Source organism: Notamacropus eugenii, chromosome 5 (assembly GCF_028372415.1).
Source record: "Notamacropus eugenii isolate mMacEug1 chromosome 5, mMacEug1.pri_v2, whole genome shotgun sequence".
Lineage (NCBI taxonomy): Eukaryota > Metazoa > Chordata > Mammalia > Diprotodontia > Macropodidae > Notamacropus > Notamacropus eugenii.
Genome location: NC_092876.1, coordinates 336,829,700 through 336,853,957, shown reverse-complemented (window position 1 = coordinate 336,853,957; position 24,258 = coordinate 336,829,700). Strand labels below are relative to the sequence as shown.

Sequence of the window (24,258 nt, the reverse complement as noted above, 5' to 3'; positions counted from 1 at the left end):
GGGACCGGGGCTCGGAACCGGCAGACCCGAGTAGCTTTGGGTCTTTACTATCTGTTGCCTGAGGCCCATTTGAAGCGAGAAGTGGGCTGCTTCACGCACCTCTCGGTGGGGGGTGCTGGAGGTTTCAGATTTAAAAGAACTGGTGGTCTCCCGCCGGTTCTTGGAAAGTAGCCATCCTGGCATTTGTTGCTCAGCTACATTGTTACCCATCAGATCGCTCCAGTGTCTGACGTTGCTCATTTCTTTAGTCCTGCCATCAGTGCATCCACTGGGACAGCACTGTGACATCCAGGTGAATCTGCCCTTGATCGTTCGGCCTCCCCCTCAAAATGACCCGACCAGCATACACACTGGTTTGTGTTCGTCCTTGCCCACTACTACTACACCAGCAGAGTTCCTCACGTGTAGACAGTAGGTGATTTATACTTGTTCAATTTATTGGTTATTCAAATGCAAATAAGTCTAGATTCTGGATTTGGAGCTCTTTAAGCAGGGGAGACAAGAGTTAGACTAGCATTAGAATGCAGTTAGTAACAGCAGGGTGAGCTGGGCCAAAAATGAAATCATTCAAGAGAAATGACCACTTCTGTTTCTTCCAAATAGCCCTCACTACTGTTTTACAGTATGTTTTGTCAATTTAGCGCCACCTTCTGCTATATGGAGTTCATCTCAATTTCAAGATTGATTTTAAGGAAAATCAGTGTGTGCAGTCCTTGAGAAACTGGTGTGACAGACTCCAGTCCCTGCACACATGAAGTGTTCTTAGAATTGGGCCTTGAAGTTAATGTTTTACAAAATGATTTCTGGGAGGGAGAGGGAAGAAAATGGCATAAATCACTGTTCTCATCCATCCACTAGAATGGGTACCACTATGGCAGTTTTTGTGGTTTAACCAAAAGTTAAGAAATTAAGATCATAATCCTAAATGATCCCATTCTTATTAGGATTCCTAATAATCCTCATATTTACACTTTTATAGGAGAGCATGATATCTGAAAGTTATTTCCCTCTAAGCTTATTGTATACCACATTCTGGTCAAATATTCTTTAATCATTACCTCAGCATTGGGACTTTCCCTCCCAAAGAGGTATTACAGCTTGTGCCAAGGGGCTAATTCCACCAATGCTGTTTTGCTGTAGCAACACTTTTATTCAGTTTTAGATTCAAAATAAGTTAACAAAATGCTTATGAACACTGGTACTGCAGATCTGGATATCTTACGGTATTTCAAATTTCGAGGTCCAACATGTTTAAATCTTGGTGGATTGTATTACAAACTTGAGCAGAAGAGGAAGTAAAGGAAAAGGGGATTTCCAGTGACCTAAATGGGGACTTCCCTTGAGGGGACATTAAACCAAAGACTTGACTTTTGACAACAGAAATAGCAATATCTGTTACTTAATGGACAGTTCTAAAGATTTGGGGCAAGACAAAAGGTAAGTAGGAATAAAAGCAGTTTTCTGTTCTTTCATCCCATTCTAGAATTGTGAAATTGACATAGAACATCCTTCTGGCCTTAGACATCCTGATTTCCTCAAAAAGAAAATTTAATTTTTCCTCAGGAAATTGCTAGTAAAAACAAGATGAAATATGGGGCTTCAACAAAAATTAGAACTGCTGGGAAAAATGTCACTTGAAAATTTATGTAATTTCCAGAACTAGTTTTCTCTGATGCTCTGCTTTACTCAAATGAAATCTAAGCTATCAGTATAAAATGATCCTCTGAGGTTCTTTCCAGTTCTAAAATATGATGCCAGGATGGATTCTACAGGAGGTGGGGAAGACTAGAGGTAGGAAGTTCAGTTGGATTGTTTTTCTAATTTTTCTGATAGGTCAGACATGTGATGATAAAAGATCTGGATTAAGAGTGGCCCTAGGACTTCCCAAGAGAAAACTCAAGAGAAGCATGAAAAGGTAAACAGAAAAGAAAAATCACAAAAGACTCTCTAAAGCTGAACTGTTTACATTACTACATGGAAAGAAAATATTAACTCTTGAATCTTTTCTCAGTATTTGGGTAGTTGGAGAGATTGTACATACACACACTCACACACACATACACATAGATAGAGTATAGGGTGTGTTATATCAGAAGAGATGATACCCACCCACACACACACACACACAAATAAAATAAAAATTAAGGGGTGAAGCAGGAAAATTCCGGGAAGAGAAAGGGAGTAATGGAATGGGGTAGGCTATAACCCATAAAAGAGGTAAGAAAAATCTTATTCAATGGAGGAGATAAGGGAGAAGGGGGCGGGGGGGCAATAAAGCTACTCTCCCCACATGTGGCTGAAGGAGGGAATAACATGCTCACTAAATTTGATATGAAAATTTATATCACACCACAGGAAAGTAGGAGAGGAGGTGACAAGTGTAGTGGAGCGAGGGGAATGTTAGAAGGGAGGGCAAATGGGAGAAGGGAGTCACTAGAAATAAACACTTTCGAGAAGGGACAAGGTCAACTGTAGGGAGGAAAATAAGGGGGGATAGGGTAGGTCAGAGGGCAATATTATTAGTATTACACAATATAATTACTATGGAAGTCTTTTGCAAAACAACACATATTTAGTCTGTATTGAATTGCTTCCATTCTCTGTGGGGCTGGGGAGGAAGGAGGGGAGGGAGAGAAGTTGGAATTCAAAGTATTAGAAACGAATGCTGATTGCATGTAATCCGGAAATAAGAACTACAGGGATAGGGGTATGGAAATTCATCTTGCCCTGCAAGAAATGAGAGAAGATGGGGATAGGAGAGGGGTGGGGTGTGTTGGAGGGGAGGGTACATTGAGGGAAGGAGTAATCAGAATTCAAGGTATTAGGAAACGGGGGGAGGGGAGTGATGGGGAGAAAAATTGGACATGTTACATAGTGAGGTAAAAGCAATTAGTATTAAAACAATTGACTGAATTAATTACTGAAAATAAATCAATGACATCTTTAGTTTGGAGAAAAGAATTTCAGTCTAAATTTCCTAGAGAAAGGTAACCTCGGGTAAAATTTGGCATTGATGGAAAAGTCAAGGTTTTAATGGTAAATTTGATTTTATGATTGCCATTTAACCAGGAACTAGAACATGTATAGAAAGACATGCAAGCCACTTAAGACTTGCCTCAAAAGATGTTCCTTAGCCAAAGTGAAACTATAATCATATTTGAAACCTGGTTATTGGAACTTGCCATTTTTAGATGCTATGGGACTATTAAGTAAATGTTCTTCTGAGTCTAACTCCAGGTATGGATAGCAAGAAAGGCGATCTGAGCCTCCAATCCATGATGCCAGTAAGCTGATGAGATGCTGGTATGAACTGCATAGGTGATCTCAAGGGAAGGGTGGGAAAGCGGCTGTTCAGCGTGGGTTGAGGTGTAGGATTCTCCTCAGTTTCCCCACTGACACCTGGTAGACTTCAAGCCTGACTGAAAGCAATTGGATAATCTAATCCTGCCTGGAATTGACATGAAGTTGGGGAGATATTGTTTCCCTGCAATGTCCTTACTATTGATGGCAATTTCCTATAGTCAAAAGGTTTGTGAGCTTAATACCAGATCTATTCAATTATAGATTATGGGTAGGGGAACATCTGAGGTTATCTAAAATTAAGCTATTAGGCATAGGACTTTAGACCAACAACATTAAGTTAGGGTCCTTTAATTCTTAATAATACTGTGGAGACAATTAGGTCAAAAGCTTGTGAAGTCAGCAACATAAATATTATCTGTCTCAGTTGGTTAATGTTTAAAAAAAAAAATTCTTTTGTGGTCCATAGTGTAAATGCTTTAAAAAGATGTATCACCTAACCAAATGTCTGAATTGCTTTATCTGTTATAAACTGTGTTAAAAATTAAAAAATATAAAAAAACCCAAACAAACAAAAAATAAGAGTGGCCCTAGGAATGGAAAGAGAATGGAGAGACAGATGGATTCACATGGGGGACCTTTAGCCTAGAGGCCACATGTGGCCCTCAAGTACAGCCCTTTAACTGAATCCAAACTTCACAGAACAAATCCCTAAAAGGATTCAAAGGCTACCCATCCCTGGGAAAGATTGAGGTAGAGGAAAGAGATCAAGCTGATCCTGGAAGCTTTGAGCCATAGTGATTTGGAGGAGGTTGATATTGATATAAATAACAAAGTTGGGAGGGGGAGTTGATGTTGGATGGAAAAATAGGTTTTATTTGAACCATTCTGAGGCTAAGGTGTTAAGGGGCATATGTGTATCAAAACCCAGTAGTGCAGAGTTGAAAATAAAGATCAAGAACTGAAGATCGGGGCTGGAGATTAAATATTCGGGAGGTATCCAAATAAAATGAGTCAGTTTATGAAGTCATGGTTTATACTGGGAGGGCTTGGGGAAAAAAGAGCAAAGATGAAGACAAAGCTTTAGATGCACACTCATAAGTAGATAATAATGTCAGAAAGAAAAGCAGGTAAAATAAGATGTGAAAAAGTTAAAGAGTTAAGAAAAAAATTGTGATTTCATGTCAATGGCTTCAAATATGGCTAAAAAGTCAAGGATAAGAATTTGAACTCAAAAGTCTACCTGACTCCAGGCCCAGCACTCTATTCACTGAGCCACCAATTTGCCTCCCAGGATTAGGGGCAGAATAGAGTCCAGGCAACAAATAGACACTTCCAAGAATTAAGCAGTACTTTCAAGAATTCCAGTGAATGGAAGGATAGATCAAAATGAATCCAGGAAGGGAAAAGGGAAAGGATATAGGGGGAAAAATTTGGGTAATGTGAAAACAAAAGTTATGCATTAAAACGTATTTTTTTAAAAAGCAGAGAAAAGATAACGAAACTTACCTACCTCCCTTCTTTCAACAGAAGCAAGTAATTAAAGCAGAATGTTTTATGTATGATCAAATATGGTCCCTGTATTTTGTGCTCTTGGCATTAGCTTTTTCTGATTCATGGGAGGGTTCAATTTAGAGGGGACAATTTCCAGAAATAATGGGTGTAAACTTTTTTTCAAAATAAAAAAAAATGAGACCAAAGTTTTTCAGGGCAAGGGAGACTTGTTTTTCTTTAAAGATAGTGGAAGGATCAGGGAGAGACTGAATATATGAAAGAAAAGGGAAAACTGAGGAAGCAAGTTCTTGAAAAACTTATGAAAGGTAAAGGATGATGTGGATAGTGGGAGAGTTAATGTGGTATATCAGAAAGAATGCTAGGTCTGTGGTTAGAAAACCTGGTTTTGAATACTGACTGCTACATACTACCTTTGTGACAAGTCATAAGTTCTGAGTTTCATGTGCCATTTCTGTAAAATCATTTGGACTAATGGATCTTTAAAGGTCCTTTCTAGTTCTAACTCTAATCTTAGGTTTTTTCATTACTGATGAACAACACAGTTAATAGCATCTTTTGGATGTTTGCCATGCTATACCACTGATGAGATATAATTTGAAGATCAAGAGAGAAGGTTCCCTGATTGCTTTGCTGCAGTAAAAAAGTTCATTCTATCAACAAAGATTACTTGGTAGATAGTCTTCCTAAGTTGCTATGGGCACCGGAGGAGTGTTACCAGTTTAAATACGCTGATCCTCAGATGCCAGGCACCAGCTCCAACTTTCCTGCTTGGTAGAACCTGATGGTGCCTGTGTTATGCTAACATAGTCTCCAGGGTCACCAGAATAGTGTTTTACACTTTTTTTTAATGCTTGGTTTTAAATTTATATTATACTTTTCAGTTACAATAATTTTTATATCCTTATCTGATTCAATCAAGAATCTGTTGAGGTAGATCTTTAAATAAAATCTGGAACTGCTTCATTTTTTTGCCGTTGAACTCTCAGAACTCAGTACAGGGTGGGATGAATGCTTTTAAAGATAGTGTGAGATTCAGAGACATTAAGTGACTTTCATAAAGTCACAGAACTAGAGTCAAGACTCAAATTCAGATATGTTTATCTTATCTCATGCAGCCTAAAAGTAAAGACATCACGTGATCCCCTCCCTAGACTATTCATTCTAACAATTAATCATATATTATTTGCATGACTTGTTTCTTGCTTTTCTCTTGCTTACCACCTAAAATATAAGCTCTTTAAAGGGTGGGATGCTATCTGTACCTTGTGTTCTTTGTGTTCCTCGGAGTGCATAATATAGTTGTAAAGACAAAGATGTTTAATGATCGTTTAGGTAAATGAATTCTCTATAGTTGTCACTCTGCTCTCTTCTCCATCAATACATGTTCAGCTGTTTTACAAAGTACCTATGTAGAGGGGGTGTGGGGAGGGAGAGCTAGGGCTAGTACTGTGACTCCTTTAGTGTGGGGCACCTTACACTGAGGAAAGTGGTACTCTCAAAGCAGGGCAACAAGGACTCTAAAACTTCTGTTTTCTAAGTATGGCCTGGGAGCTCTGATATTAAGTGATTTGCTTAGCATCACCAAATGTGAAAGGCTAGACTCAGAGGGTTACTCTCTATCCAATAAGCCAAGCTGAGTTTAAATTCTTAAAAAGGCTTAAAAATCACATTAGAAATGTCATCCCAGTCCTAAACGAGGCTTTTTTAGAAGTGGATACATATTACCATTACCAGATGCTATCATGTCACTATGAAAATTTACTGCAAGGTATCCAGCTCATGTGTGGACCTCATGTGTGCACAGGTTGATTTAATTAGGGTAATGTCAAAATATTTTTAAGCACTCCTAAGTAAATACTTAAAGCAACCTTACTTTCCCTGCCCCCCACCCCCTGCCCTGACCATTTAAAAAAAGCAGTAACGTTTTTCCTTTTCCTGAAGACCATATTAAAACCACAAAATCTGTTACCTTATCACTTCAAGCTTTATAACTAGGAAAAGACCATGTGAAACCTGCAACATTTTATTTAAAAAAAAAATTAACAGCTTCAGAATAGTTCCAAATGTAGTAACTTTTCCAAAAAATACCAAAAAGTACAGTGTAAAGCACCTTCTCATTAAATACAAACTTTCTTTTCATGATGCATTGCATCAATGTTTTGCATCGATCTTGATGCAAAAAGAATTTTATGTTGCATCCTGGAACATAGAAACTGTAGACACTGAAACAGGATGACTAACACCAATTAGCTGCTTAAATTCCAACAGAGGGACTTTTTTCCCCTTAACAAAACTGACCATTCTTTATGTTTGTTAAAAGTCAATACTCAAGAATTTCAACTTAGTTGTAGCAAATGCAAATTTGTATTTTTAAAAAGAAAACTTTAGGTTGAATAATGTTATGGATGCATTAAGACAAGAAGCTTGAGAAACCAAAACCAGTCCTTTTGCTTGATGTACTTAATGTCAACATTCAATATGGTATTTCAAAATAAAACATCACTTACATTAGTTTTGTAGAATCATTTCCAAGACTAATGCAATAGGAAAAAAATAATTTTTACTCCCCTTTCAGTCTTTTCCACAAAAAGATTACAAAGTCTTGTATTCAGATTTTGGTTATTTTTTAAAATCATCAATCAAGCTGGACCACCCTCAGTTTAAATCCCATTATTCTTGGATTGACTATAAGCTTTCTATCTATCAAAATGATTTGAAATGGGTCCCTGGTCTCTATTAGAAGCAGAAATGCCCTAAGAGCAATTTTAATTCACTTTTGGATTTCGTGGTTGACTCCTTATAATTTCTTTATCAGTATAAACCAGGAAGCTACTTTCATTCCAACTTGACTTCTTTGGTATATGCACATAAATGGCATTGACAGCTTTCTATCACTAGCTTCTTAAGAGACCAAGATAAAAATCTAGAAAGGGCAAGAGATGGGGGGAGGATAAACTGAGAAGATGGGATGAAGGAAAATTTTTCTTTTTATAGGAAAATAAAAGTCAACACTCAAATGTGATTTAAAATCCCTATCATTCATTTTTTTAAAAAAATGACGTGGCACATCAAAAAAGTCAGGTTTAGAAATGACGAGACCTGGAGATGAAATGTTCCCTCTGTATTCTGGCATCATACCACTCATGTATGATACAGGACTACCTAAGGCTCCCTCAAGTACATTCTTGGCACAACAGACCCCTTAAAACCCAAATAAAATTACCGTTTCTCTCTGTGTCAACACCACTCCATTAACATGAAGCTGGTCACAAGTATAAAACAAAGTTACAACTCACCCCGTTTACTATCCCTTCTTTTTTTCTATTTGACAAGTTAAACTTCTTAAGGGGTCACTTTCAACATTGTTTTCAGTGTGTTTAATGAATGTAAAATTTAACATCCCAGATGGGAGAGCTCAGTACTTTACAGATGTTAACTTTACTGCTGAGATTTCTAACAAGGCAGATTCAATTTATGCCAAGTGTTTTAAAATATGATTTGAACACCTGATCATGGGTACAGGTCTAGGGTTATGGCCAGTCTAGACAATACATATGACCTAGATGTGAAGCTTCAAGTTCCCATCATCCATCTCTTTGACTAGCCATTCCTTGAATTATTTCCCTTTTCATTTCCTTCATTTGATAAAACTTAAAAGTGAGATTTTTATAGTAGGTATTCTCCCCCAAGGTCCCTATAGGTAACTATGCAAACATGCATTTACAACCCTTAAACACACTGAGACTAATGCCTGGAGTCAAATTTCTTGCTAAAATATAGTCACTACAGACTTATTCTAGAAAAGTAAAAAGGTATACTGGGAAATTTATCTTCTGTTATGGACCCACTGCCTAAAAAACTTTGATCAAGGAGGAAATAACAAGTTTCAGGTACACACATGCAAACATTGAAATTCTGAATTTCCTGATGGACTTTTTTGTACCCCTGCTGATAAAATCCATCCCATGTCAAATGCCAATCAGAAAAGAAATAGAATGATACAGACTCATACCTCTTTAAAAAGAGATTTAAAATGGACATATCTATTCAATCTGAATGGGCAAAGGAAAGAAAAAAATAACAAATAGAACTTCTATAGGTCTGGTGCATGTATTTTGCATGAGGAACCAAAGAAGAATGCTATCCCTTTATCATCCAATTAAGTCCATGTAGAATTTTCTGTCAGACCAAAAAGGACATCTTTAAGAATAGATCAGGATTTCCCTGGTGTTCTCTCAGGGGATTACTTCATACATTAAAAAAAAAAATACTATTCCAAAGTAAAAGCAATAAGAGTTATTTAGATTTGTCAGTATCGAAACAAAGTTCCATGGAATTTCTGGGACACATTTTCTTCTGTCAACTCAACTTTTCAAATAAGTAGTTGTCATTCAAGTGTCCCTTTGATGGAAGATCTATCCCACAGTCACGAAGCGGCTTCCTTTGTTCTGACTGAGAGCAATTCTTTGTTCCTTCAGGATTCCAAATCGCTCATTCAAAGTCATCCCAGTCTAAAAGAGAGGGGAAAAAAGTTTAACAACTTGACTTCAAGCCATTCAACTAAAATCTGACTTGGGATAAAGAGAATGTAATTAAGATGAGGGAGAACTTGTTACAATTTACAGTGACAAGATTAGTGTCACCAAATCTTTCCTCCCCCCATACTTGTCTTTTTACCTTTCCTATTGCTGTAAATGGCATGTTAATTCTCCAAGTCAACTACATTTCTCAGTAGACCCTTTCAATATGATCACAATATCACTTACAACTGTTCCCTCTTTACCATTTCCACTGGTAACCACCAAATACAGGTTTTTTTAATCTCTTGCTTAGAATACTGTGAAAGGCAACTCCATTTTCCTTGATTCCAATCAATAACCCCTCAAATCCATTGTACATATTATATAGTCAGACCAGATCTACTACCTGATTTCTCAAGTAATTCAACTGAGAGCAAGGTTCCATCTATGACTTCCCACAAGATTTGCTTAACTCTTATGCACTCATATTTTCTATTCTAATTGTTTAGAGAAGGGGAGGGAGGAAGTGCCACAATTCACAAGGGAATCTACACCTAAAGAGGGTGTCACTGGAGAACAAACTGTGGAACAAATACTGGTGAAGAAAGGGGAAAAGTATAGGAACTGAAGTCGTTGTGAAGAGAATATGGGCGTAAGGGAGTGAAATGCAAGTATAACAATAGCATAAGGAGTTCCACTAGTGTTTCACAAAGCCAAGAAGATAAATTTCCTAAGTAGAAAGAACTCCTTTCCTATTCTGACAAGAACAGATGGGAAAATTTGAAGACTATCCTGCAGACATCAGGTTTCTTATACTATATGACACAATAAGTTTAAAATAAATACACAACCTAAGTATTAAAGGTCAAACCATAAAAAAAATTAAATTAGTACCAAATCATGTGCTTTCATATGGTTATGAAAGAACTGTTTTTTTTTAATTAAATGTCCATATTAGTTCTGTTACAAATCCCCCTGTGCCTGTGCATCTCCACCCTTCCTCCCACCCCCACCCAACAAATAAAAGTTTAAAAAGTATGCTTTAATCTTCACTGAGAGTTCATCAGATCTCTTTCTGAAAATGAATATCATTTTCATCTCAAGTTCTTTAGAATTGTCTTGGATCACTGTCTTGATAAGAATTATGAAGTCTTTCAGAGTTACAATATTCTCCTGGTTCTGCTCATTATGCTTTGTATAACTTGATATATGGCTTCTCAGGTTTTCTTGAAACCATCCTGCTCACCATTTCTTACAGCACAATAGAATTCCATCATAATCATACTACAACCTGTTCTGCCATTCCATTCCCCAATTCATGGGCATCCCTTCCATTTCCAATTCTTTACTACCACAAAAAGCTGCTATAAATATTTCTGTAGAAATAGGTCTTTTTCCTTTTATCTCTCTAAGATGCAAACCTACTCAATCAAAGGGTTTGCAGATTTACAGCCTTTGGGGCATAGTTCAAAATTGCTCTCCAGAAAGGTTGGATTAGTTCAAAACTCCATTAACGGTGCATTAGTGTCCCAATTTTCCCACATCCCTTCCAACATTTGTCATTTTCCTTTTCTGTCATTAGCCATTATAATACGTATGAGGCAGTATCTCAAAGTTGTTTTAATTTGCATTTCTCTAAGCAATAGTGATTGAGCATTTTTTCATGTGACTTGATAACTTTGATTTCTTCTTCCAAAAACTGCCTGTTCATATCTTTTAACCTTTTATCAACTGAGAATTGGCTCATATTTTTATAAATTTGATTCAGTTTCCTGAAGATTAGAGAAATGAGGCCTTTATAAGAAATTTGCTAGAATCCTACCCCTACCCCTCCAGTTTTCTTTCTCACTTTGGCTGCTTCATATAAATAAAATTATCTATTTTACTTCCCATGATGATCTCTATCCCATTTGGTTATAAACTCTACCCTTTATCCATAGATCTGACAGGTACATTTTCCAATACTTCCTTAATTTACTTATGATATCACCCTTCATGTCTAAATCATGTACCCATTTTGACCTTATCTTGATATATGGTGTGAGGTGTTCTAATCCTATTTCCTCCTAAAAATGCTTTCGAATTTTATCAGCAATTGTGGAAGAATTCTTAACAAGATAGAAATGATAATAAAAATATGAAAAGCTTTTGCATTAACAAAATGAATTAAGACTAGGGAAAGAAAGGAAGATATTAATGGGGGGGAAATCTGCATCAAATATCTGATAACAGTTTGATATCTAAGACATTTAGAGAAAATTGCACAATTTAACACTAAGAACCATTCTCCAATGAATAAATGGATATTTATAATATATAATAATTATATATTATAATATATAATAAATAGATATCCTTTATAAATCAAAGAATATCAAACAGTTTTCCAAAGAACTGCATCTAAGATTCATTATCAGAAATGTAAACTGAAATAAAACTGAACTTTCACCTTACATATCCAACAAAGTAGCAAAACTGACAAAAAATGGAAGTAAATGTTTGAAGGTTATAGGGAGAGGGGCACAGTGACACATTGTTGTGCAACCTGATTGGAAAGAAATTTGGAATTATGCTAAGCCATTGACTAGAATACTTGTACCCACTGATTCAGAGATCTCACTGCTAGATATACACTCCTACCGAAGGTCAAAAAATATAATTGTCCCCTATACACCAAAATATTTATAACAGCATTTTCTGTAGTAAAAAAACCAACAACCAGGAAACAAGGTAGCCAATTGGCAAATAGCTATATAAACTATGGTACATGAATGTGCTAAGAAACATTACTGCAATGCAATAAATGATGAAATGGTAATAATACAAAGAAGCATGGGAAAACTTATATGAAATAATGTAAAGGGAAGCAAGCAGAACCAGGAAATCAATATACACAGTGACCACAGCAACGTAAAAAGAAAAGAACAAACCAAGGACTGGGTAATTAATTATAATTATCAAGGGTGAAGAAAATGCACCTCCTTTCCTTCTTTGCAGAGATGGGGAGTTATGGGTATAGACATGCATATACTGTCAAAAATTGGTTGATGTTTAGTTTGGCTTTAATTTAGATTTAGGTTGTATCTATTTTTCTTTCTTTTTATTTTTTGTTACAAGAATAATTCTCTAGGGAGAGGAGAGAGAAAGGACACATTTAGGAATGAATGTGATGGAAAAAAAACACCTTTTTTTTTTTAAAGGAATAATTCCCAAAATCTATAAAGGAAAAAGAACTAACACAAAATAATATTAAATACCTACTATGTATAAGGTACTTTGTAAATGCTGCTACTGTTATTCTGTTAAACTGAAATGAACCCATCGAAACTGCTTCAAGTATGAGAAAGAAAATAAAATTTACCTGTTTTCCAACACTGTTGATATCAAACTGTAAGGGAACTCCTTTAGGAATCTTCTTCTCTTCAGGGTGATCCCTTTTCATCAGAAATGACGGTATAGGAGTACGAGTTAAACGGGGTCTCTGAGCTCTATTAAAACAAATTTTTCAAAGTAAAAATTGGTGCAACAACACTATAAAAACTAAAAGAAAAATTCTGTAAATGTCTTGCCTGGCATAAAAATCCTAATATACCAGCACTATTTTTTGTTAATGAATTAAAAATTTAAGATAGTGTCTATAATGTACTCATTACAACACTGATTACTATTCCTAAATATTTAATATGTAGCTTCTATAATACATCTGAGAAACAAAATATTTTGAGAAATAAAGCATTCTGAAGAAACACTTAAATTCACTTGACTTCTCCCTAGTAACTGTCCCATGAGGAGAAGTGTGAAATAGTGGAAAGAGGGCAGGACTTTGAGTTATGTGATTATGGCAGTTTCTGGCAGTTTCCCAGGTAACTGTCTCCAAGCTATAATGGAGTTGCCAAAAGACACTGATGAAGAAAGTTTCCAAACGAGTAAAGTTATACTGACAAAAATGTAAATATCCTGACTTAATGTTCTGAAGATTAAATCAGTGAGGATTCACTCATAAAAGACTCAATAAATAGAAGAAAGAAAACTTTCTGTTTACCCCTTGCCTCCCTGAGGGAGAACAAACTGTTAATTAGGAACATATCAGTTTGCTTTATTTCTTATTTCTGTGCGAAGAGGCAGATATAAGAAAAAGTTCCATATTTTAGTAATCCTAAAATATGATGCATTTTAATTGATTTGTTTCAAACTATCAAGCTGAGTATTTCTTATGTTATAGGTTCCTTAAGTCTTTTTGTTCGGGGGGTAAGGAGTGCAGAGAGAGGCATACAGGGAGAGAAGGGATTATATGTTCTACCACTCTAAACAAGGAGAAGAGAATACTCTAATGATTTTCTTAATGGAGTCAGTAAGTTACTCTCATTGACCAAAAAATAGCCCAAGCGTAGAAGGTCATAAGACTAAGTCCCCTTCAGGGCCACAAAGAATTTCATACTGTACTGAAACAACACTGGCAGGTAGTACAGCATAAATGACAATGTGCTCTGCAAACTGAAGAGTCAAACATACCTGAAATGAATCATTCAACTTCATATCACTAAGGTGGACAGATAAAAACAAAAGAACCCCAGCTAAAGGCTTTCCTAATCTCTAGCTCCCTTTGTGAAGACAAAAGAATGAAGAACTAACCAAGGTGATACATGGGTGAGAATGTATGACTACTATTCTGATACCAGTCTAGGTCTCCCACATCACTCTGAACAAAACTAAATATTTCTACATGAGAAAGCTGAATCTCTAAAATAACTTACTAAAAAGTGAAGTGAAATGATTATGCAAACTAATTAACAGGCAAAATTCCATTTTTAAAAGCATTTCATTTTCTATAGGCTTAAATATGAAGCAGGCCTACTGCAAAAAAATTAATTTACACTGAAGAATGAATTGCTCCAGGATTGTCAATGGATACAGTCAAAATTCCTCCATTTGTGGTAGAAGTTCGCCACCTAGTTAAAATACACAAAAATACCACATTAAACTATGGAATCCACATGACAATTGACATTGTTTTATCACTTTAATTTTTTAAATTTCAGAAAGTTTGGAAAAGATTTAAAGTTAGAACATCATTATCTTAAAAGAATGCTAACTCAAAGTAATTTTATTTTAAATTTAATAAAAAGCACAGTCTTGTTATATTCTGTTTAAATACTTCTGATACCTAATCTTATGCTATTTAATTACCTTTCTACATAAATCCATTACACCAGTATTCAATGGCACCAGTTTTCCCAGTCACCCAAAGTAGACAACTGAGGGTTCTCCATTTTTACCTCTCTCTTATACCCTATGTACAATCTATCACTAACTCCTACGAATACTTCCTTTCTACTTATATTGCCATCATCTTAGTTGAGTCCTTGACACATGGACTACTCACAAGGGCTTCCTATTTAATCTATCTTCAATCTCCACTGTAACCCAATTCATAGTGCATACTGCCATCACACTAATTTTCCTAAAATATCATTTGCACCAAAACAGTATCCCACTTTTAAAAAGCTACAACTCCCTATTATTGTTGGATCAGTAGAAATCTCATTTTTACTTCTGCAACTTATCTCTTCCCTCCCTCCCCAATGTTCTAGACATCTTGGTCTTTTCATAACTCCTTAACTAAGTATACTTTAAAAACACCATCTTAATTTTCTTTCAAGGCCCATTTGCAATTCCCCTTCTTTCATAAAGTACCCTCCCCCTTATTCCACCCAGCAATGATATCCTCTCGCTACTTAACAGAGTACTCACTGAACCAGTGTGCACTGACAGTTACTATCTTCAAATTTTTTTGGAAGGGACTTTAGCAAAAATAATTTAATATAGCATATCCCAATCAGCAAATAACACTTCTGAAGACTACGAAGGACCTATAAGACTATGATCTATCCTATACTGCCCAAATGATACAGTAATATTTGATTATAAGAAAAAGAATTCCACATTATATATTATAGAATCTGCTACTTATGGATACACACAATTAAAATGTATTGTCATTTCATGACAGTAATTATAATCTTGATTACCTCAATCTTCTTATACTGCTTCCAATTTTACAACCTTGATTACATTTAACTGCATGTATACATACATATACACACAGGTATATATGGATAACTATTATTATTTGAATGTATAAATCTGCTTTGTTTTACCTCCCCCAATTCTATATGCTAGGAAATGACACATCACCTATTTATTTAATAGTTGATACAAAACTGTTACTTTAATAAAACAGCCATGCAATTAAGAAGTAAAAAATTAACCACACATTTTAAACCAGCTAGCAAGAGTTCATTTTGTCTATATTAAAGACAAATTCATTTCTTTAATACAAACTGCTTCATAAACTACAAATTTCCCTGGCCAAGAAGGGAATGATTCTTTACTGAGGTTTAGTTTAAAGCAAGACACCCATGAGCAACTTTTAAAAATCCCATTACACCATGTCAGATCATCTCAGAACCCTAACTCAAGATGAAATGAAAATGAGGAACCAGACAATGGAAATCAGCTGGCACTTCTCTGGAAGAACCCATTTTGAAAACATTCCTATTTTACAGACAAGGAAACAGACAAAAAGAGGTTAAATGACTTAAGTTATATTACTAGTAAGAATGAGCAATGAGATTAGATCCAAGTGTCCCTCTTTATGTTCCACTGTCTACTACTATGCCATCAAATGGATACATAAACCACCACAAACCTAATTTTAAAGGTCAAAAGCTCCCTCTCAAATATGTAATAATGGTAATAAAAATACACGAGTAATGTTCCAAGTACCAGAATCGTTAACACAAACAGAATTAAACCTTTTTTGAGCACAGACATGAATGTAGTCCAGTTGATGGTAACTAAAAATAGGTTTACCTATAAAATCTGCGTAAGTTCCATGGATACACATGCTATCGTTTTACAGCCTACAATCTTTAAAGCTTCTTTTCCAAGTGAATACTCCTTTAAAACTCAAAGATGGAGTGGGGAAGAACAACAAAAAACTAAGCAGGAACTATTAGTTTAGGTCCACTATCCAATTTTCTTTCATTTCACTTTAATTTCTTTTATTACTACAACACATGCTCTTTTGGTAGCTGAACTGATGTGTTTTTAAAATGACATTCTAAAAAAAATAAATCTAAACTTACTGACGAGTTCTCTTTGTTGTTGGTTTGTCTAATAGTTGTCCTGGGTGCACCTGGGCCTGAACCTGAAAAAATAAGCAAAGCAACTGTTCTTTTAGAAAACACAGGATTTTAGCACAAAAAAACTTTGGCAAGGAACTACTTTACTCCTTAACTGAGGTGCAGTGATGGAATAAACACAGCACTGAGGGAAAAGCATCATTAACAAGCCAAACAATTTCAGCTATTTCAAGCAATGTGATTCTAAGCATGTCCCTATGATCAACTGGTTGAGGACTCATTATATCCTTAGCAAACACATGCAACAAATTAAAATAAAATAAAGGCTTTCAGAGAAAGTCATTTTTCAGGAGAGCCAAGCAAGCAGGACACATAAGAACAAATCTTCATGGAGGGTGCTGCTCTCCCACTCCCAGAGCACTTCTTTTTCACTGTTCCATCTACACCATGAAATCACACCCCCAAATGACAACTGTCATAACTGGTGGCTCATGGTCTTCTTTTCTGATTGATAAGCTTTTTTCATACCTTGAGGCCTCTTCTGAAAAGAAAGGTTGCCTGGCGTGTGTCTTTTTGCTGATTTAATTTAGTCCCATTCCTGGTGAAATTGACTGGAACATTATTCCTGTTAACATTTATTTAAAAAAAAAAACAAAACACATTACCATGAAGATCTTAGACTCTTTAAGTAAAAAACTTTAACAAATCATGTAAAAAACTTCAACAAATCATGTTCAAACCAGAAGGACTAAGACTCTGAAATAGTTCTCAATGAAGAAGAACTTGAATTATTTCTGTATGTACTTCAAGACAAGCTTCAATAGTCCAAACTGTGGGAGTCAAAAGCTGTTACTTCAATGTAGAAGTGCTTGCCATAACAGTCTGCCAAGTCAGCAATAACATTAAACTTATTTCCCTCCCAATAAAGAAAGTTAAAGAAAAAATTGACAAGCAGGGAACATTAATTTGCATCTGGATAACTTAATTCTATTGTTAGCTTTCCACAGATTTAGAAAGCTACATGCCTGATTCAATCCATTCTCTAGAAACCTTAAGTATACCCAAGGTAAATCTCTAGGTCATATGTTTGTAAATTAAGATCATCCCTGTCTCAAAAAGGCCATACCTGAATTTCGTGAAATAAATAAAAACATGCTGATGGACAGAATAGAATAGTACAATGGCAAGAGTTCTGAGGACCCAGAATTCTGAAGTTCCCAACTCCACTGACCTGATAACTAACTTAACCGATCTCAGCTTAAGCATCTGTATCACACGAATAAGATTATCAAATGAGATACTACATATAGAAGTGCTCTGAAAATATTAAATCCTAAGCATATGCAATGACTCAGTATTTATGTGGGTACAATGGCTGAGTAGATTATAAAGTATAAAACTTGGGCTCTTTCTAGAGTTCAGCAAGGTTGCTGGAAAGAATTCATGCTAAACTAAAGACCTGAGAGAGCTCAATCTGGGCAAATGTCAATGATTCAGCTAGTGCTTTTCAAAGGACAATCAAATCCAGGCAAATTAGTCCTACTCAAATTCTCTTTGGCTTCCCTTTGAGCCATTCTACATGTCCTCTCTGGTCTGTTTTACATGTTTCTCACCTGGCCATCTACTCCTGTTCTACCTATTATTCAAGCCCCAGCTAAAGACCTTTCCCATGAATCTTTCCCCTGACTACCTGAACTCACAATAATCTTTTTCTTCATTGACATCCTAAACCACATAAACTAGCACTTGATTACTGTTCTCTGGTTTATTTAAAAAGCACACAAATAAGAGAATATAAAGCACAGTATTGTAACTGCAGAATTAAATGGGAACTATTGTTATTATTAAAGCCTGACTTTCCAACAGAGAACATAAGCATCTCAGGGACAACTTTCCTGAAGCTTTACTAATCTTCACAGTAGCTAAGTTCACTCTTAGATTTGAAGGAGATGCTTAATACATATTTCCTGAATTAGTTATCCCCAGATTTCAACATTTTGGATTTTAAAATCAGATGAAGGTTCTACATGAAAAGCCACTGCCAATGCAAATAATTAGTGCATGGCTCTGTGTTAGGTGCTAGAGATACAAAAGCCAAACAAAAACTCTGGAGGTGAGTACACACCCAGAGGAAGTCATCCTATGTTCATATAAATCTTATTAATAAATGTTACCTTTGAAATGTGGTCACAAGAAAAAAGAAGTTCTGGAATTGGGAGGCAGAAAACTAAGATTTGCACCCCAGTTCTTCACTCAATACCCTATATGACTTTGGGGGCAAGTCATTCAACCTCTCTGACACTCAAATTTCCTTAGCTATAAAAAATATTTTTACTATGTTTCAGTGATGAAATGAGAATACATGTAAATCTAAGTTATTACTTTATCTGACAATTTCTTATTTCAAAACTTTCTCTTTTGAAATAATAATTTCAACTTGCTGGTAGACTATGGGTGAGCATGGAATACCATTAGTTGACTATTTTACAATAGGGGCTCTTTTCTTGTACGAGCAGAACTAGATAGCCACCAAATTCCTTTTTAATTTTTTCTGATGCTGTATATGCTGTGTCTACTGCTTTTGCTCAAATGTTTTACTTTGCTGTATAGGAGGGGAGAGGATAGATCCAGAAACTATTGTGATGTGAAAGCAAAAGGTATGAAATGCAAGCTGCCAACAACCACATAAAAGAATCTATCAAGCAGCAAGTAAGAGAGGAGCAAATAAAAACTCCTTAGTAAAGCTGACAAAAGATGAAAACAGTCAATGCTAGAGGGCCTATGGAAAGCCAAGCATACAAATAATGTACTGTTGATGGAACTGTGGATTACCTGATTTAGAAATTTGGGATTATACTAAAAAAAGTCACTAATGAATAGAGATACAAAGGATAGCAGGCATATATTTCTAGGATATCAAGGTCTCATATATACACAAAGATAGTACTCTTGGTAGTAAAGAATTAGAAAGTAGGTTACCCATTGATAAAGGAACAGTTGAACAAACTGGGGTACATAAATACAACAGGATGCTACTAAGCTATAAGAAACCATGAATAAGAATTCAGAGAAACTTATAAAGACTTGTATGAAGTAATGTACAGCAAAAAAAGAAGCAGAACAATTTACACAAAGACCATAATAATGTAAATGAAAACAATACTGAAAAATGTAGAAGTCTGTTCAAAACATTATCCAATCTTGATTTCAGAGGACTGATGAAGCATGCCTCCTACCTCTCTGCTGAAAGATGATGGACTATAGGTGCAGAGTTTTTCTTGACTGTCCTTATTTGTTAAAATAGAGGGGGGCAGGGGAGGGTTGATAGAGTCCCTGGGAGGTGACTGATATAAAAACAAGAGCATCAATAAAACATTGTTTTAACCATTTAAAGGCATCAATATGATCTATTAAAAAAAAATAAAGCTTGTTTTCAAAGAGGTCTGCCATCATAAAACCTCCATCCTGATGAATGTGTTTTAAGTGCACAAAACAAAAGGATAGGTTTCCACATACAGCTCCAACTGGGTCAAATTGGGTTGTCTTGCAACTCTACTAGCAATGTATTAAAACAAAATTATAAAATACTGGGTATTTTAGCTAACTTCTACAAACACTGAGTAGACAGTACTTGCAAAAAACAAACAGCTGGGTTTTTCCTACTACTCCCCTTGTCTTTACAGAAAGCAAATGGTCAAAGGAACAAATTACAACTAAATTTAAAGTTGCTACTGTGGTCACGTGGAAAGAAAGCTAGATTTGGAGTCACAGGGTCTAGGTTCAAATTCAGACTCTGCCTCTAATCTTTGTGAACTTTAGCAGCTTCAGTTTTCTCATCTATATAACAGGGGGTTGATTTGGATCTCTAAGGTTTCTGACACGTATAAAACTATGAGTAAATGATGATTAGATTCAGTCAACTAATACAGCTTCAGGTCAACCAGACTTCATGAAGAATATTTGGTTTGTTCTTTATGCCAGACTCCCGGAAAAGATGACTCCGGTCTAAATCAACCCTCACATTCCAATTCTGGTTAACAGCTTTTGTGATTATAGTTTTAAGTGGCAAGAAATTTAAGCAAGGTGAGTGATACTTTAAAACACATATTTCAGGAGATTAAAATTCATCAGAGCTAATGAACGATGTAGTTTAGATAAAAGAATCTCATTATGGAACATCTGCTTGCTTAGCACTCAAACTGTAGAGATCCCAGCTAGTGGTCTTGAAAAGACATGCACTCAGTCATTAGGTAGAGTGTGGACAGATTAACATAAATCTATCATCACTCCTGAAAAAAAAAAATCACAACAAAAACATACGCACACTGACAGTAGGTCAGTGGCATTATCTTAATTTATGAAGGAGAGTATATTATAATGGTCTACTTCAAACCTCTCACCTTCTGCTTAACTGGTTAGGCCTCCTGAGAACTGGGATTGGTTTCCTCTGCATGTCATTTTGCCTCTGAAGGTTTGTCTTCCTTTTTAACATTGGATAATATCGCTGTATGTTCTTTAAAAACAATAACAACAACAATCTGATTAACACAGTTTCCTACCTGTACACAGAATGTGTTCTTCATTGGGGTAGGGAGGGTAATAAAAAGCATAAGATTTAGCGTCAGAAACATGGGTTCATGGTCCAGCTCTGACACAGTAACTACAGGAATAGAGAAAATTATTAACTCTTCTGAGCTATTTCCTTGTCTGTAAACTAGGGAGAATACTTAGACTATCCCCTAGAGGTTAAGCTACCTTGAAGTATTTTGTAAATCATAAGGTGACACAATTATTTATATTTCTGCTTTTTTTCCTCTCTAGAGAGAGTTCCCCGTTGGGGCCCTAATTCACCTAACCTTTTTATTTTTTCCAGGGCCTTGGACAAGATGCTGCCCAAAGATGCCTTTAATAAATACTGAATGAGTGAAATGATACGAATAGAAATGTGACCTATTGCTGAAAATGTTTAACTGAAGGTAGTACTGGGCAACTCTATAACATTAGTTGAAATCAATAGTCTTAGCAAGAACAAAAATGTAAACTCATTCTGAAAAATGAAAATATTGTATATAAAGGTAGTTCCTCTTCATGTAGAAATCTAACTTTTTAATCAGTCTATACTTAAAGATAAGCCTAAAAACTGTCAGAAAACTATTCCCATAGTATAAATGTATTTTAAAAAATGCAGATCTATGTAATACACTTAATACCCTCTATTCAGTTTTTTATCTCAAATGTTTGCTTCTTTATATCTTTCTTATTTATACTACACATTCCCTGGAGCACAGGTTCTTAACCATTTTTTGTCCTATGATGTCCTCTTTGACAGTCTGATAAAATCTATGGGGCTCATCTCATAATAATGTTTTTAAATGCAAAAAATAAAAATTCATAGCATCACATAGGAAACTAGTTACATTGAAATAGTTATCAAAATACTAAAAAACCTCAAATAATAAAACAATTTTGTAGACCCCAAGTGAAGAACCCCTACTTGAGAGCAACGAGTTTGTTCTAACAGATATCAAGTAGACCAATGCTTCCATTTATTTGACTAGTTATACTTATGATTTTAAAATACAATTAGTTTCTAAAAATAGAATACTTATCAAGTCTAGCTATTATATTTAAGTCAGAAAAAAATACAAATTTATATACGTATATAAAATAAAATTAGAAGTCATGCATAAAAACGCACAATATTGGAAGAGTACTTCTAAGTTAAAATAATATAATTTTATGGCTTTTTGAGAAGTTTCCCTTAACTTCTGACTCTCATCACTCTGATCCATCCTTAACAATGTTGCCAAGTTAGGCTTCCTTAAATATCTTCCTTCATATCTTGTCACTGTTACTAAAAAACTTGCAGTGCTTCACAATAGATTGCATTATCAAATTTTAACTCCCCTTCTCATTCCCAAGGCTCTCCACAAATCTGACTCAACCAAGTTGGATCTGAAGCCTGGCTTTGCTACTTATTAAATTTGTGACAATGAACAAAAATCACCTAATTTCTCCAGAAATGTTTCCTCATCTGGAAAATCAAGAGAGTGTACTACCTAATTCAATCGTATTTTACTGGCAAGAAGATAATTAATAATAATATAGTCATGCTATATGACTATTGTCTCTCTCATCCTCCTATTGACACAATATACTCAAGCAGGCTTCCATGTTCTCTTTGACCAGAATATTCTCCTCTCCACCTATACAAATTCAACCTATGGATTGGGCATTTAAAAATATCAGGGCCCAGTTCAATTACTTAGCATATATTAAGAGTTGATGTGCTAGGCACTACCTTAACAGCAGAAAATACAAGGAAAATGAGAAGGTGCTCACATTACAACAGGGGATACAGACATGTACAATAAATGTATTCAAGATTCATATCAAGTGAATATGAGGTAACTTTAGGAGGGAAAACATTAGGCAAAGGGGGGAAGCCATAAAAGACTCTTGGCAGAAAGAGGCACTTCAGATGAGTCTTCAAAGTCATAGTACCTAAAAGGTGAAAGTGAAAAGAAGCAATATTTCAACAAAGAGAACAATCAGTGCAAAGGCACTGCAATGAAGGAGGGACCATTGCATGTAGGTAAGAGCAAGTGTACCCATATGACTACACTGGCAAGTGCATGGAGGGGAGTGATATGTAAGAAGACTTAAAATAGCAAGAGGCCAGGCTGTAAAAAAGTTTTAAATTCCAAAGAGAGGAGTATATGGTTGGTCCTAGATTTAACAGGAAACCAATAGAATTTACTGAGTGAGAGGAGTAGGGATGACATTGTCAGAACTGTGTTTTAAGAAAATAATTTTTATAGTTGTGTCCAAGATGGAGTGGAGCAGGGAGGAACCTGAGGGAGGAAGACCAAACAGAAGGCTGTTGTACTAGTCCACTCAAGCTGGAAGCAGGGTGGTGGCTTTGTGAATGGAGATAAGAAGACACATATATGGGATGTTATGGATGGAATGGTAAAGCTTAACATCTGATTGGATATGTAGGGAGAACAAAAGTGAAGACACAAATTTATGAGCCTGGATGACTGGAAGGATTGTGATGGGTTTAGGGAAAAAGAGAATGAGTTCTGTTTTGGGCATCTTAAGCGTGAAATGTCTATGGGACACGCAGTTTAAAATGTCAAGTAAGTTACTCATTATGTGAGATTAGAACTTAGAAAAGAAACTAGGGTTGGAGATGTAGAACTGAGAGTTACTGGCAAGAAGATAATTAAACTGCAGGAGCTAATAGGACCACCAAATGACAGAGAAAAGATAGAGAAGCAAGAGGCCAGGAGAGAGCCTTGCTAATGACCAAGACACAGATGAAAGGCCAGCGATGAAAACTGAGGAGTCAAGATGGATAGGAGAAATGAGAAAGCAGTCAACCTAAAGAAAAGAGACAGAATCTAGGACAAAGTGGCTAAGAGTGTAAAATTCTTAACAGAAATCAGGGATGAAGATTGAGAAGAGGCCATTAAATCTGGTAATTAAGAGATTGCTGATAACTTTAGAGAGAACAGTTTAAGTTGAATGAGGTCAGAAGCTAGATTGCAGAAGGTTTAGGAGTAAGAAGAAAGGATGTAAATACATTTTTCAAGGCATTTAGCTAAGAAAAGAAAGAGATAGAGGATGATAGTACCTACTAAGCATTATTTAAGATTATGGGAGACTTAGACATTTTTGTAGGCAGCAAGAAAGGAACCAGCAGACAGACACTTGAAGACTAGAGAGGGAGGGAATGGTAATCTGGCAATTTATTGCAAAAGATAGGAGGGGCT

General features: G+C 35.7%; 1 protein-coding gene and 1 long non-coding RNA gene across 7 annotated transcripts in view; one reads left to right on the top strand and one right to left on the bottom strand.

Annotated features, from left to right (window-relative positions):
• LOC140506484 (uncharacterized) overlaps positions 1-23,739 on the top strand; it is a 24,065-nt gene extending 326 nt beyond the window's left edge. The window contains exons 1-4 of one of the 3 annotated variants that reach the window (XR_011967948.1): positions 39-415; positions 1,834-1,915; positions 20,462-20,563; positions 21,354-23,739. This is a non-coding gene — a long non-coding RNA (uncharacterized lncRNA). Of the gene's footprint in view, positions 1-38; positions 416-1,833; positions 1,916-20,461; positions 20,564-21,353 lie in introns of those variants that run through there. The other 2 variants (XR_011967946.1, XR_011967947.1) reach the window with 2 other exon arrangements.
• FYTTD1 (forty-two-three domain containing 1) overlaps positions 6,823-24,258 on the bottom strand; it is a 54,684-nt gene continuing 37,248 nt past the window's right edge. For 2 of the 4 annotated variants that reach the window (XM_072613721.1, XM_072613720.1), the window contains exons 4-9: positions 20,881-20,993; positions 17,009-17,105; positions 16,484-16,539; positions 14,210-14,284; positions 12,697-12,823; positions 6,823-9,326 (exon numbers count right to left, since the gene is read on the bottom strand). In XM_072613721.1, coding sequence (XP_072469822.1) covers positions 9,231-9,326; positions 12,697-12,823; positions 14,210-14,284; positions 16,484-16,539; positions 17,009-17,105; positions 20,881-20,993 — 564 coding nt within the window. In that variant the 3' untranslated portion in view covers positions 6,823-9,230. Of the gene's footprint in view, positions 9,327-12,696; positions 12,824-14,209; positions 14,285-16,483; positions 16,546-17,008; positions 17,106-20,880; positions 20,994-24,258 lie in introns of all 4 variants that reach the window. The other 2 variants (XM_072613722.1, XM_072613719.1) reach the window with 1 other exon arrangement.